The sequence below is a fragment of the Quercus lobata genome, chromosome 8 (assembly GCF_001633185.2).
Source record: "Quercus lobata isolate SW786 chromosome 8, ValleyOak3.0 Primary Assembly, whole genome shotgun sequence".
Taxonomy (NCBI): Eukaryota; Viridiplantae; Streptophyta; class Magnoliopsida; order Fagales; family Fagaceae; genus Quercus; species Quercus lobata.
In genome coordinates, this window is record NC_044911.1 from 45,455,291 (window position 1) to 45,470,502 (window position 15,212).

General features: G+C 34.2%; 1 protein-coding gene across 1 annotated transcript; it reads right to left on the reverse strand.

Annotated features, from left to right (window-relative positions):
• Positions 1–1,180: 1,180 nt before the first annotated feature.
• LOC115955069 (BTB/POZ domain and ankyrin repeat-containing protein NPR1-like) lies at positions 1,181–13,076 on the reverse strand. The gene is made up of 4 exons (XM_031073109.1): positions 11,675–13,076; positions 10,383–11,142; positions 4,028–4,234; positions 1,181–1,681 (listed from the first exon to the last, which is right to left on the reverse strand). Exons 1-4 carry the CDS (start codon positions 12,215–12,217, stop codon positions 1,413–1,415), a joined length of 1,779 nt encoding a protein of 592 aa, XP_030928969.1. The 5' UTR covers positions 12,218–13,076; the 3' UTR covers positions 1,181–1,412.
• Positions 13,077–15,212: the final 2,136 nt, after the last annotated feature.

Consider the following 15,212-nt stretch of genomic DNA (forward strand, 5'->3'; position numbering starts at 1 on the left):
AACAAATAATATGGTATATTATAGCAAGTCACTGTAAATCCTAAAGGGTGATACAATAATAGAGATCATCACATCTTTAAAAATTGAGGTTAATTAATTTGAGTTGAATTCTCACTTATTTTTTTAAGATGATCCCATCATATGTAATGTGAGAATGGCAATAAGACAAGATGGGATGGGGTTAGATTAGGGTGTCCCATCCTCATCTTATTATCTCTTCGAGACCAAAAAAAAAAACCTCTTGTGGAGTGAAAATTGGGCAGATCAGGGGCAAGGTGGATTGGAGATATTTTTTCATCTTTAATGAGGTGGCTTCGACATTAATAAATTAGAGATGAAAAAAAAAAAAAAAATGAGGAACAATTGAGAGAGAGAGAGAGAGAGAGGTTTAGGGATTGTACTAGAATATGTATAAAAAAACTATAACTGGGATACCTATAAAGGAGATTTTATATATATAAACAAGCACTTACATTCGGATTTGGGAAAGAGAAGTAAACTCTTTTTTTTTTTTTTTTTGGTTAAAAGGAAACTTCTTTAAGAAAATAACAAGCCGAAGAGGCCAAATTAAATAGTGGAAGAGAGATAATTAAGTAAAATTCAATTTCAATCCCATCCCTCATCACCTCTTCAAGATGGTAAAAAATTTTCATAGGTAGAGCGGAATTAAGTAAGCAAAACTCGTTTTAGTCCCGTCACTTCAGGGCATAATAATTTATATTACAGAAAGGAGATATTTGTCATGGCGGCCTGGTGCCTTTGGAGTACACGCAATGCTCTCAAATTCGGCCAACCTGTGCAGCCTATAGCCTCTGCTCCAATTCCCCAGTAGCAGCCTCCTGCTGCAAATATTTATAAAACTAAATTTGATGCGGCGGTGTTCAAGACTACTAACTCGGCTGGCATTGGGGTAATTATTCGAGATTGCGGTGGCAATGCTATTGGAGCTCTGACCATGCCAGTCCCGCTTTCTTCATCTGTGGCTGAGTTGGATGCTCTGGCTTGTCGAAGGGCTGTTCAGTTTGCCATAGAAATCGGACCCAGGAAGGTGATCTTTGAAGCTGATTCTGCCGAGGTTATTCAAGCCATTTCCCAAGGGAATTCTGATTTCTCTGTTTATTAGACTATTGGCACCGAAATCATGAACTTAAAGAAAATGACAGGCACGTATTTTCGCAGCATTTCTATTTTATTTTATATGATTTCACAAGCCACATAGCTTAATAAGTACTCCTATAGAGATCCTATTAAAAAAAAAAAAAAAAACACTCCTATTGAACAGAGTAGGTTTCCTGTCCTTATATTATTACAATAAAGAACAGAACCAAGGCTCTGTAAGAATATGATCTATGAGAATAAAAATTTAGTAAACTCTTTATGGGTTACAAGAATAATACAATTTACATAAAACTTCATTTCCTCCTAACCTTATGATTAGCTCCCTCCTTCTTTGGAGAAGATGAGGATGAAGAAGATGATGACAAACCTGAACGACTCTCAGCAATGTCCTTGTAAAATGCCTTCTGCACATCATCTTTAAGTTCCATGAAACGCATCTTCTTCATTTTCTGCTCTTCAGGAGTCCCTTTGTCAAGGAAGAAAGCATCAGGCATATCATCGTCCTCCAAGAACTTGTCTAGCCTTTCTGAGCAATTGGGAAAGTAGCGACGGCCCGTCTCCACTGCCATTTACATCAATTCAATTAGTAAGCTCAAAGAGAATGATCATTTAATGAAAACATGGGGTAACTAGTACAAGTTGCATTTGATTGGTAAAAATTATTATGGCACAAAAGGTCCAACTCTCCAAGTACGTAGGACGAAGATTACTTTTCCGGTCTCACAAGTTGATTTATAATAGACTTAGGTGTCTTGGACCATAATATCTTTAATACTCTTGGACCTATAATATGCATAAGTACATGTAGAATTAGGAGACTACAATTACTTTTCTTGTCCCATAAGTACGAGGGTCTATAATAAACTTGGACTTCTTGGATCCTAATATCTTTAACATGATTTTTTAAAGACTCTTTTAACTGTGAGCTTTTTAGAACTGGACTCCATTACTTCACCCTGTTAGTTTGACAGCTAGAGTGCTAACTCGTATATTGTATTTCCTTCCTAGACGATTATGGAAAGTTTCTCATATTTTCATTCTTTTCTTTTCTTTTCTTTTTCCTATTTAGATGACATGTTTGATCCCCAAGAAGAGGTTTAGAATTTACAACTATAAATCAGAAACGAAGCGGCAACTTCAACCGAACCTGTGAGCCTGTGATTATAATAGACTTGGACTTCTTGGATCCTAATATCTTTAACATAATTGCTTAAAGACTCTTTTGACTGTGAGCTTTTTAGAACTTGACTCCGTTACTTCACCCTGTTAGTTTGACAGCTAGAGTGCTAACTCGTATATTGCATTTCCTTCCTAGATGATAATGGAAAGTTTCTAATATTTTCTCTTTTCTTCTTCTTTTTTCCTATTTAGATGATATATTTGATTCCCAAGAAGCCATTTAGAATTTACAACTATAAATCAGAAACAAAGCGGCGACTTCAATTGAACCTGTGATTATAAATGTCCATGTTTTCATTTTTCAATAATGTTTTCTCAGCAACTATGCTTTTACATTCAAAACCATAAACCATAGTGTTAAAGATATATAATCAGTTCACATCATTTTATGTATTGGTCCAAGAGGCCCAATTATGTAATAAGTTCATATACATCTAAACCTAACTCATATAGTCTTTATATATACCCTACAGATTCATTATACAACACACTTCATTATATATCAAAGATGTAGTCACTAGGGCTTTACATTGAGACACAGACAATCAAATGTCAGACCACGTAAATTTTCCTTTGTGTTCTTTCTCTTTTTCACTGCTTCCAATCACTACTATTCTTTCTAGATTTTTCTATTGCTCCTTTAATTTTAACTCATAGAATCACTCAACCAAAAAGAAAACAAGAACTATAAACCATAGAATCAGAAAAAGCATACACTTTAATTTAAAGGGAAGGAATGGGCAGAAAATAAATATTTCAGATATATATGAGAAAAATGACAACTAAATTTTTTTAAATTACAACTCTTTATCATCTAGCAAGGGAAAAAAAAGTAGATTTCTATAGGCTTAATGAGGACTTAGCTCAAAAGTATTTGCTACATTTTTGTATTTTTCTAGCAACAAAGCTAGTTAACCTTTTTATTTTTATTTATTCAATAATGGAAACGAGGGATTTAAACCCTAGATGTCTCGGTTGGAAACACTAAAAGGTGCCAACCAATTGAATTACAAAGTCATTGGCCACTTTCTACAATTCTAAGACGCCTATAAATTTGAATCTTTAAGTATATAGTCTGATCCGGTTTTTTTCTTTAAAATTGCTTCAGTAGAAATTTTAGGCTTATTACATGTTACACTTATAGAGGAACTCATATAACAATTTTCTTTATTTTTTCAACTCGGGACTTACAACATTTCTTGTCAAAACCTCTCCCTTATTTATAGATGAAGAAATAGAGGATCTTCATTTGTTCTTTGAATATGAAACATGCAACACTCTTTTTTAATCTTTCCTCTTGTTTTTTCAATATAGAATTTGCATATTCTTTAATTAGGGTATGTGTAGACACCATTTATATGTTGAAAACTGAAAACTTATTACTAAAAACACAGTAGTAAAATAATTTTTAAAGGTATGAATAGTGCTGTGAGACCCAAAAATGCATGGATATGCGCATTTTGCTAAGTTTGGTGGTCCCATGAACAATGCCATGGGACCTCCAAAAAAAGGCCAAACGCAGCTGAGAACCACTTTCAGTGCTATCCAAACTCACTTAGTTATTTTTAATTATTTAGTAATGTCATTTCTGTCCAACCTACAGTTGATCCTCGATCTGACTTTAAAAACTCAAAACTCTTCTAATTTTCTGTTGTTTTAACATTCGATTTTGAAAACATTGGGAATAACAAGTCACTTACTTATGCAGTCTGCATAAAATTGAAAATACCTGTTTTAAGGAGAACATGCAGTCTTGATTGGAGTCTTTTGGCTCGTACAGAGGGTGTTTCATTCAAATCAACCTCCCTTAAGTTCCCACTGGAGCCTTTTGAGCCTTTTGAAGCTGAAAGGCCTGTGTACGGTGAGGTCGAACTTGCATCTGCAATCTCCATAGCTACCCTGGCTTCAGCAGGAAACAACAGCCGTGCAAATGCCACTGCAACATATTAAAAAAACTTTTTAGCACTTTATCATAAGGTAGGAACTAAAGATTCAAAAAATTCATTTATTCTGGAAAATATTATCACAAATAATAGGGAGGGCTTGAGTAATATTCAATTAGTAAATTGCGAGAATATTAACATGTGAAATGTGTTTAGTTAAGTAATAAGAAAGTCCCACATTGGATAGTATCAATATAAAGCGGCTATTCATAACTGTTGGGTTAAGATAGCTTAACTCCGGTTAATTAATTCAATTATCCAAGTTGATTAATTTGGTCAAATTACATGCAAATCATGGAGGCATCAACAGATCACCAAATAAACTAAATCCAGCGGAAATTAAATTGACACGGTGATTTATTGACAAATGGGGAAAACCTTTCGTAAGACAAAAACCCCAGCGGGTGAATTTAAGATCACCACTCCCAAGAATTCACTAATTAATAATCAAATGGTTACAAGTATGAGAAATCTTACCATTACCTTAACCTATCCCAAAATACCAACCTACAGTTGAACTTTCGCTTCAATACCCAATTAGACTTGATTTTGTAGTAGCCTTCTTTCCTTTGATGCACAAATCTTCAATCTGTGAATAACTCCTTTGCACGGATCCCAGTACAAATGCATTAGCTTCTCAAAGAGAAAATTAAGCTCTTGGTCACTATATCCGTGTGTATCAGCTCTTAAAATAAATCTTATATATGTCTAGGGTTGTGAGAGAAAAAACCTTAAACAAATACATTAGCATGGACCAAAATTCAGATTTGGAATTTCTAAATTCGTAAAGCTCGATAAATCGAGCTAGTGTTAAGCTGGTGTCGAGCTTACCCAGTAAATCTCGATAGATGCCATATGTCGAGCTATTTGTCGAGCTTCAGTAAGACAAAAACCCCAGCGGGTGAATTTAAGATCACCACTCCCAAGAATTCACTAATTAATAATCAAGTGGTTACAAGTATGAGAAATCTTACCATTACCTTAACCTATCCCAAAATACCAACCTACAGTTGAACTTTCGCTCCAATACCCAATTAGACTTGATTTTGTAGTAGTCTTCTTTCCTTTGATGCACAAATCTTCAATCTGTGAATAACTCCTTTGCACGGATCCCAGTACAAATGCATTAGCTTCTCAAAGAGAAAATTAAGCTCTTGGTCACTATATCCGTGTGTATCAGCTCTTAAAATAAATCTTATATATGTCTAGGGTTGTGAGAGAAAAAACCCTAAACAAATACATTAGCATGGACCAAAATTCAGATTTGGAATTTCTAAATTCGTAAAGCTCGATAAATCGAGCTAGTGTTAAGCTGGTGTCGAGCTTACCCAATAAATCTCGACAGATGCCATATGTCGAGCTATTTGTCGAGCTTCAGTAAAATAGCTCTTCTTCACTTGTTTCTTGGATCAATTTTCATGTCTTTAATACAACCACTTGATATGTATCAAACCCAACTTAGATCTACCAAATTTACAAGTAAAGTGCGTTTTGTCGAAAGATTAGCCAATTACATAGAAAATATGACCCTAACATTAACTAGATAATATTGATTTTGATTTTTTTTTTTTAACAATAATAATGCTTTTGATTTCTCAAGAGTCTTGTGTTTTAATGATACTATCATTCTTAAAAGAACCAAGGTTTCAATCTCCCCTCCCCAGTTGTAAACAAAAAAAAAAAACAAAAAGCCTTTATTCGTTAATTCCTTCAAGAATTCAATGTTTTTCTTATTTCAATACCTTAAAGAGTATGTCCTTTGTTTCCCTCCAAGAAACTTAGCATTTGGATTCAAAAAAACATACAGAATGAGGTAGATTGGTGTATGAACAAGTTGAAGGATTTGTTCCATTGGTTGGGATTCTCTTGTTGGAAGTTGGTGTGCCTATACACACTAAAACTCACACACCACTCATGATATAGATTCACACTCTCAAAGGAAGTTAGAATGGACAAGGAAGACGAAGAGAACTCATTTTTATTCTTATTTCTCTTTTCGCTCTTGGCTTCAAATGGACGGATGCATGGAGTATATATACTCCACAAGCAACCATAACTTCCATTGTACTTATTACATAACATCTACAAACTCCCACAAGCATTCACTCCATAAACTTCCCACAATTTTACTTCATGTATGTCTAAATCCAACTAAGTCATCTCATAAATATAACTACATTTAAAACATCACGTAGTCCACCAATTCATATGCCCCAATCCCAAGTGCCAAAGCCAAGAGAAATTTTAAAGCAAGCCTTTAATCATTTAGCTACATCAATATGAATGTTTAACAAGAACATTCTATTTCTTGTTACTGGCGGCTTAGCTATCAAATTATTTTGATGGCCTCTTATTAGGCAACTACGATTTTTCAAGTGAATGTCAATCTTTTTCAAGGAGTTGTCTTAATCTTAATGTAATATTTTTCATGCTTGGCACGTTATAAACATAAAAGATAAACCAGTGACTCCATTCTTCAAATGAATAACAATTTTACCTTTTCATTTCACCGAAATTTTGGATGAGTTACCGAGAGTAACATTGACAATCACTGATTCATCAACCTCCAAAAACATCTTTTTATTCTCATACATGTGGTTGCTAGTGCCAGTATCAAGATAGCACACGTGCTTCTCTTATTTGTCTTTTCTTTTGTGTGCCAACAACAAAATCAACTCTACATCTTCATTTTTATCTTCAACAAAATTGGTTTTTTCCTCAATATTGTTTATGGCATTTCAACATTATTGTTTATGGCATTTCAACATTCGGAAGCATAATGGCCAATATTTGACAAGTATAATATTTAACATTAGCTTTGTCATACCTTATTCTATATGATCTAGAGAAACTTCCCCTTTTGCACTCTCTTGCTATTTGTCAATTTGGAATTTTCTCTTCATCACTATAAGAGCTACACCATTCCTTCCTCCGTATTCTCTTCCACAACCACCTCTATGTCCTTAGCCTCTTTAGCTTTTCTCATATCCTCCTTTTCTCATTCAAGATGGGCTTAGACTAACATTTCCTACAAAATCTCATACTTTTTTCTTGTTGTGCCTTTTTTCATGGGCTTGTAAAGATCTCATGGGCTGGTTAATGGCCGTTGGCTCCAAATATTTATATTCAATTTCCACAACTATATAGTCAAACTTCAAGCTAAGGACTAGAGGATTTCCTCTACCACATGGGCATCATTCAAGTTATCACCATATCTTTTTAATTGATTCACAATGGCCAACACCTTAAAAATAATCCAAAACTTATTTGAATTCTTTCATGTGTAAGGTTTCAAACTAGTCTCTCAATGTTCGAACGCAAACTTTCTTCATCTTATCAACTCCTTTTAGAGAATTTTGAAGAATATCTCAGTGATCTCACACTTGCTTGGATGAAGTTGCATTAGCAACTTCTTTCTCGAACATTGATTCTTCTAAACCTTGATAGATCAATGTAAGAGCTTGTTTATTTTTCTTCGAGCCTTTTGCTCAACTTCCTTTTGATTTAGAGTCAAACATACTTCATCTTATCACTCCACATGACCTTTCTCTAGTATTTCCCATGTATCTTAGGATTCAAGTAATGCCTTCATTCGGATACTTCAATTATTAAAATTTTCTTTGTTAAACCAAAGGAAATTGAATTGACACCATCGCGTTGTCAATCTCATTCTCATCATAAACCCATTGGCTTTGATTCTATCTTGTTGAAATTTGGTGAGCCCACACACTCAAACTCACATACCACTCACAATGGAAGAGACTCATTCTCAAAGGAAGATATAATGGAGAGGAAAGGGGAAGAGAACTCTTTTGTATTCTTATTTATCTTCCTCACTCTTGGTTTCAAATGGATGGATGCATGGGGTATATATACTCCACAAGTAACCATAACTTTGTCCTTAATAAATTCTCGTATGCATTCACTCCATAAACTTCTCTCGTTTGCTTCATGTGTGTTTAACTCCTATACTAACTCATCCTAAAATTAAAGTGCATCTAAAAAACCAAGGTCATTTATCTAACTTCGCTATGGACTTAAGATGTCTACTCCAAGTCCAACCATGACAATTTTGGTGAAGTTAAGTACTTCACTCCATATAGAAGAAACCATTAAAGAGAGTGATGTGCACCGAATGTTCAATGCAAAATGTATATGCTCTTTCAGACATAAAAGGTAGGTTGTTGGCCAATGTAAAAACTTAGTACTTCATCATGAATGGAACATTCACAAAGACTCCTATTAGTGACATACTACATTGGACCCAATGTTTTGACAAATGGATATGGGTGCTCCATGAACATACAATATATAAATTATGATATATAGGAAAAGACCAAAAAAAAAAAAAAAAAAAAAACAGGGGTAGGGAAATAAAGTTCTTAAATAAGTTGTTGAGATTAATTAGGAGTATATGGGATACATCTATATTAATAAAACTTATTTTAAGAGAGGACATAAGTAACATAGTGTGTACGCTCCTCAAATAGGTTAGAAGAATTCACTTAGCAAAAGTTTTGGAAGAACATTGATAAATTGATATAATGGCTACCAATGAGAAAATGATTTTTATTGGATGATACTTGAATGATCATGTTGGAAAGGAGAGTGGGGGATATGAAGGAGCTCATGTAGATCGGTATGGAGGAATGAGCTAGGAGATGTTATTTTAGACTCGCAACTACGTATGATATGATTTTGACAAACACTTGGTTCAAGAAGTGGGATTCACACTTAATTACCTTCTAAAAATTGGGCCAAATGTTAGTCATATATGTTTCATCTTTACTCGAAAAGTTGATAGTAGACGTTATAAATATCGTAAGATGATATCATGAGAGAGAGAGAGAGAGAGAGAGAGAGCATAACCATTATTCAACATGGGCAAAACTTAGGTACAGTACTTAGGTGCTGTTCCTTATGTTCCCCTCTTAAGATTCTGCTATGTGGATTTTTTCTCATGGGATTAAAGTGCATTTTTTAGTTAAGTCACATGGCTCAATCTTAAGTGGGAAACTTAAGAAATAGCACCTAAGGTATTGTACTTAAGTTTTTTATATAGCTTGGTGATACTAGGTATTTGTATTAGAAGATGGGAAAGAAGGGATAGTGGACGAAGAAATCCAAGAACTAGGTGCTCAAAGGAAAAGAAAAACAAGAGACTCGAATTGCGTAAAGTCTATTAAAGATGAGCTGTAAGAATCTAGTTAATAAAGAAGAAATTAAAGAGAGAAAAAAAAATTATTACCAATATATTATATAAAAAAAAAAAAATCAAAAGAACATTGATATTTATTATAAACTATCTTAATCATTTATTACAATTTTTGTTCTTAAAAGATGTGCTTAAGCCATGTATGTATAACTCAATGTTAGCATTACATGTTTTATAACGTGCTTCCACCATGTTACTTACTAAAAGTAATTATTAAAAAATTTTAATATGTGTGAAACTTTATTGCTGAAGTTTCAAGAAATTTCAAATATTACTTCCATTGGAACTCTATTACCCAAAATTTTATGAAAATTAAAACAAGTTTAACTTTTTATTTTAAATCGTTCAAATAAATTATAATCTATTATAAATTTTGTATTTTGATAAAAATTTGGCCTTACATGATGCGTTTCACCATGTAACTTAAATTATTATTTTTATTTTATTTGCACTCTATTATGCTTTTCGATTTCAATAGTATAATAGGAATATTTTATTTTATTTAAATATGATTTTTAACCATGATCCCACAGACATAGTGTAGCATGTATGTCTATATATATATATATATATACACACTAAATTTGTTCACTTATACACTGAACAAACTATTTATTTGGAAAAAAAATTATGTTTATTTTTTTTTTTGAAAAAAAAAGGTTTACATATGCAAGTTAATAAGAGATTTTCAGCAATAAATTTGAAAAAGGATAAATAGCTTCTTCTTCTTCTTTTAATGATGCTAAGTAAGGAGAACTGGCTACTTATCTAGGAAAGAGTCCACTGTAAGATTTTATTTAAAAATATACGGAAAAGGAACTATCATATTGCATTAATTATTCCTAAATAAAATCTCAATCAATTATTCTGATCAAAATTAAGCAAGTAGATAACTGAGAGAAATGAGAGAAGTAACGAATTGTCACCTCTGTTTTCATAGTAGTGAAGCTTCATGTTCAAATCATCAGCTATCACCTGTGATGAGATTGCCATGTTTACAGATTTTGAACTTCCTCGCATTTCTCTCTCAAGGACATCTATGCATAACTTGTCTTTGTTAGATTCTTGCCCCTGATTTGTCTTCTCATTGTAATCCTTTGGCCTAGTTAACCTCCTACATATTGCAACAGCAGTTTGTCCATCCCATGTACTTTCTGATGCAGAGGCTCCCTTGTGCAGCAATGCCACTAGAATTGATGGCTCCTTACGCCTTGCAGCCACATGAAGTATGGTATATCCTCGACCATTTCTACAGTTGAGATCAGCCAAGTCTAAGTTGAGCACCTCCTTAACAATCTTAGGATCACAGTATGCAGCAGCATAGTGAAGGGCATAAGCTTGATCTAAAGTGATATTAGATTCACTCAGTAGCATCTTCACTAATTCAACATCATCAGAGTCCAATGCCTTGTGAATTCTCCTAATTCTCTTTTCATGTAAGGGGTCCATTACTACTTCTGGTACAATAAGTTCGGCCTCCTGCTGAGATTTGAGACGGAGTGATATGATTTCTTTTGAAACTTCACAAGGAAGTTCTTTTTCAAGAGATATATTGTCAAGATCTGATCTTTCTACTCTATGGATACAGTGAGAGAGGAGCTGGTTCAGTTGGCAGTGGAAGGCAGCCACAAGAATTGGAATAACATCTTCCGCAAGAGCCTTATCAACAAAGTTGAGGAGACGGCGCTGCAAGCATGCGTACATTTAGTATTGAGTCAGAATGAAGTTGAGGAGATGGCTGTATGCCTTTTCAATGAACTACTAAGTAACTCTACTTGCTAAAACTACTATCAATTTTTTACCACAAAAGATCTATAGACTGACATGGCAATGAATGCGATCAATATCACTTTATCAACACAATACATAGAAATGTAAATTATTTTTTTGTGATTTGTGGCATGTTAGTTTGAAAGGTTTATATAATAAAATTTGTAATATGCATCACTCAAGCCACTAATGGTCATTTTGAGTTTCATTGAATATATCAATACTTCTCACATGTTATGGAACCCAAGTTATATCATTTGACTTAGATATGATTAACAAGTGTTCCGAAATTTGTTTTCATTCATATCCAATTGAAGCCATTTAGTAAAACAAGTTTTTAAGATAAGCTCACATTCTTGAGACAAGAATAGAATGAATAGCATAATATCTTGAACAAGACAGATAAAGAGTTTTTAACCACAAATTAATGGAAGTATGTCCGACTCACCTGAACAACCAGAACGAGCTCTTTCATCTGAAAAGTGGCAGAAGCATACATCAATTCCAAAGCATAATTAATAGCAGGGCGGCATGCATCATGTGCACAATCATCATCAACACAAGTTGATACTTCTGGTGGCGATGGCTTAAGCTTCCCAGTGTACAAATAAGACAAGAAGACATTAAATGCTTCATATCCAACTCTACCATAAGGCACTAAATCAGACATGGAATACCTTGGCTTGCCTTCCTTCACCTCACCACCATTTCCCCTCTTGAAAAGCTGGTGAAAAAATTGACTCCTTGCAGCCAATATAGACCGATGGACACCCACAGGGATGTCCTCAACAACAATCTCTGCATCGCTATACTCATACTCAGAATCAATTAATAACTTCTCGAGATTGGCGCTGAGCTTGTTTAGACTCAAATTGTCAAGATTGGAGCAGCCAGTGGCAGCTGCAGATAAATTTTGACTACTAGACCCATTTGATAGATAAGATGACGAAGCAATAGTCAAGGACGAAGACATTTCATTCCCATTATCCATGGCTTAAAATCTAGGGGATCCTACTTGGGCCTAACAAGGCTTAAGGGAATCATCAGCTAAACCTAATATAGTAACTCCAAAATTCTACAAATGAATAATACAACTAATTAAGGTGACCCAATTGAGGAAAACACTTTAAAATCCCAAAACCATGCTTAAAACAGATAAAAAAAACCCGAAAAAAAATATATGAAAATCCAGAGCTTGAACTTAATTTCTAAGCAATACCCATTTGCTGAAAATCACCAATCCTTTTTTTTTAATGAAACAAGCATAACTATCCGTAGATTTAAGTAATTATTATTCCAAAAACAAAGACACCCATGATTGATTCATAAATCTAATCATGGTTAACAAGCAAGAACCAAATATGAACTACTAACACCTTGATAAAAGGTTCAAAGAGACTTATAAATCAACACTAGAACACAAAGACAGCCCTTGACTTGACTTCAATAAATACAAAAATGAAGAAGAAGCATAAGATGAAGAATCTGCAGCAAAGTTGAGTAAAAAGATCTTATATAAACACATATGAAGACCTTGAAGTTGACCCAGCAGGGGAAGCAGCTATAGCTTCAGATGCAGTGAACAGTTAATCGAATTTGATGGACGGTCGGGGGGGAACAGTAGGCGGCCAAGTTGGAGAGTATTTATGGGCTCTGAAGTCTGAAATAGAATTTTGCAGAAGATAGACAGAGACAGAGACAGAGACAGAGAGAGAAGAGAGAGAGATTTTGAGGAAGTGTTTCGGAAGCTTACTGGAGGAGATTAAACTGTGAAGCACAATGACCAAAGAATAAGGTTGACCAACAAGTACGAGTAGGGACGTGGAAACAACGTAAAAATGAAATTAAAAGAAAGAAAGTTAAAAAAGGAAAAAGAAAATATGTATATTATTCTGTTTGCCTTGAACTCTAAACAAGGAGGGAAAAAAAAAAAAAGGGTTACTTCATGGAAAGTGGTGTCATTATTGTGTTGTGGATAAGAGTTAAGGAGTTAACTTGTTTGTAGGTTTTGGTATCTACTGCCAATCTGGCCACAGTTGAGTCTTTACGTACATATTTATTTTCTTTCTTTCTGGCTGTTTAGTTGGGAGGGGGCCTAGCTACTGATATGATTCTAATTTATCTGTATATGCTCTATGAGCTTGGTTAATTAAGGGCTTTTCTTTTTTCTTTTTTTTTCTTTTTCTTTTTGGCTCTATACCATTTTTTTTTTAATACTAAATAGTTGAGTTGACTGAGATGTTTGTGTTAGATTGATATCTCATATGTATGTTATATGTCGCAAGTACCTTTCAAGGCTCACATACTATGAAGGGACTCACTCATTGCACACGTGTGCAAGAGATAATTTTGTTTTTGAGAGAAGAAAATACATTCTGTATTTAGTGTATGCTTCCTCTTGTTTATACTGAGATAGATCTCATACAGGTCCACTCTCATGTGAGAGGAGGGATACATGCACCAGATGCATGGTACACCTCCTCTTTTAAAAGAGCTTTTAATAAAAATAAAAGTATGGACCTTATGGTATAATAAAAGAAGTTCTCAAAAGAGTAAATTACACTTATGCCCATTTACATTTGGGAATGCTTTCATTTTGGTCTATTAATTTTAAAATTTTTCATTTTAGTCCTAAATGAGTCCATATTATCATTCCATCTTTATCTATTATATCAGTAGCTATGTGTTACATAGGCTTAAATGACAGAGTTTTGTAAAACTACCTTGTTTTGGATCATTCCTATTCCATGTTAGTACTATAAATTTTCTCTCATATCTACAAACAGTAATTATATCAATTTTTTTTCGCTTACCAATAATTTTAAAATATATATATATATATATATATATATATCTAGCATTTTCCTTGATTAAATATCCAAATATAAAAATACAACATAAAGCACACAATAAAAGGCATTATTTTTTTGATGTGGACCAACGGAGCTTATATTGAGAACATTTTTTTTTTTTTTTAAACAATATGCACAGACAGCACAGCCTGACAGCCATATAAAATCATATCAGTTTCAATCGGTAAAATATATGAACATCTTTTTCTTTTCTTTTCTTTTTTTTCTAAATGATAAAATCTGGATTACATAGAGCGATACTCGGGTATCAAGCCCAAGCCCAACTCAGTTCTAGCGATATGAAAAACCCATACACGTTTATGTAGTTTGTCACTTGGACGTAAACAGGTACAAATTCTAATTTTCTACATATTGGATGTAAACAGGTTCAAATTCTTTTTTTTCTTTTTTTTTTAATTCTGAATTGCATTACAATATTACATGGACGCTAATGTGAGTTATATCCTGCTTCTTCTTCTTTTTTCTTTTTTTGAGGTGGGAGTTATATCCTGCTGGGTTACTAGAAAAGTTGCATGTATAATGTAATTTTGTTACTATGGAAAGTCACGCTATACATGTTGTGGGGCCCGGCTCAGAAATAATGGGCTATTCCAAATTCAAGCCCGTCCGAGGAGCGTCATGTCCGAAGAGAAACCACATATGAAGCATTATTCAATCCCAATAACGGCAGGGTAACCTATCCGAGGAGTAACTCCTCCTCGGACGTCAGAAATCCCGACGAGGAACTCTTCCCAGCCAACTCAGTTCACCCTCCCAACATATAAAATGAATAAAATCCAAAATATCTCACGGGAAGCTACCACCACATTAAATGCGCCACAACCACCCACTTGGCCGCATTAATGAGGAAAGGACCCCTGAACAGTACCACCTTGGCCTCTGCAACTCACAAAAAGAGTGATGAGGGCGGCTGATGGGACAGGTGCTCAAGTAGATGCTTAGATGATCAACAAGTGTAAGGTTGAGATGAGAGGAGGAGAACTATATATAATGTAGTAGAATCCCTCAAAGGGGGGACGAGAAACTGTATCAGAAACAAAAAGAAATAGAATCAAACGTGAGAGATCCATTCTTGTGTCTTTATTTTCTGCAACCATACTGTCCATGCATCAG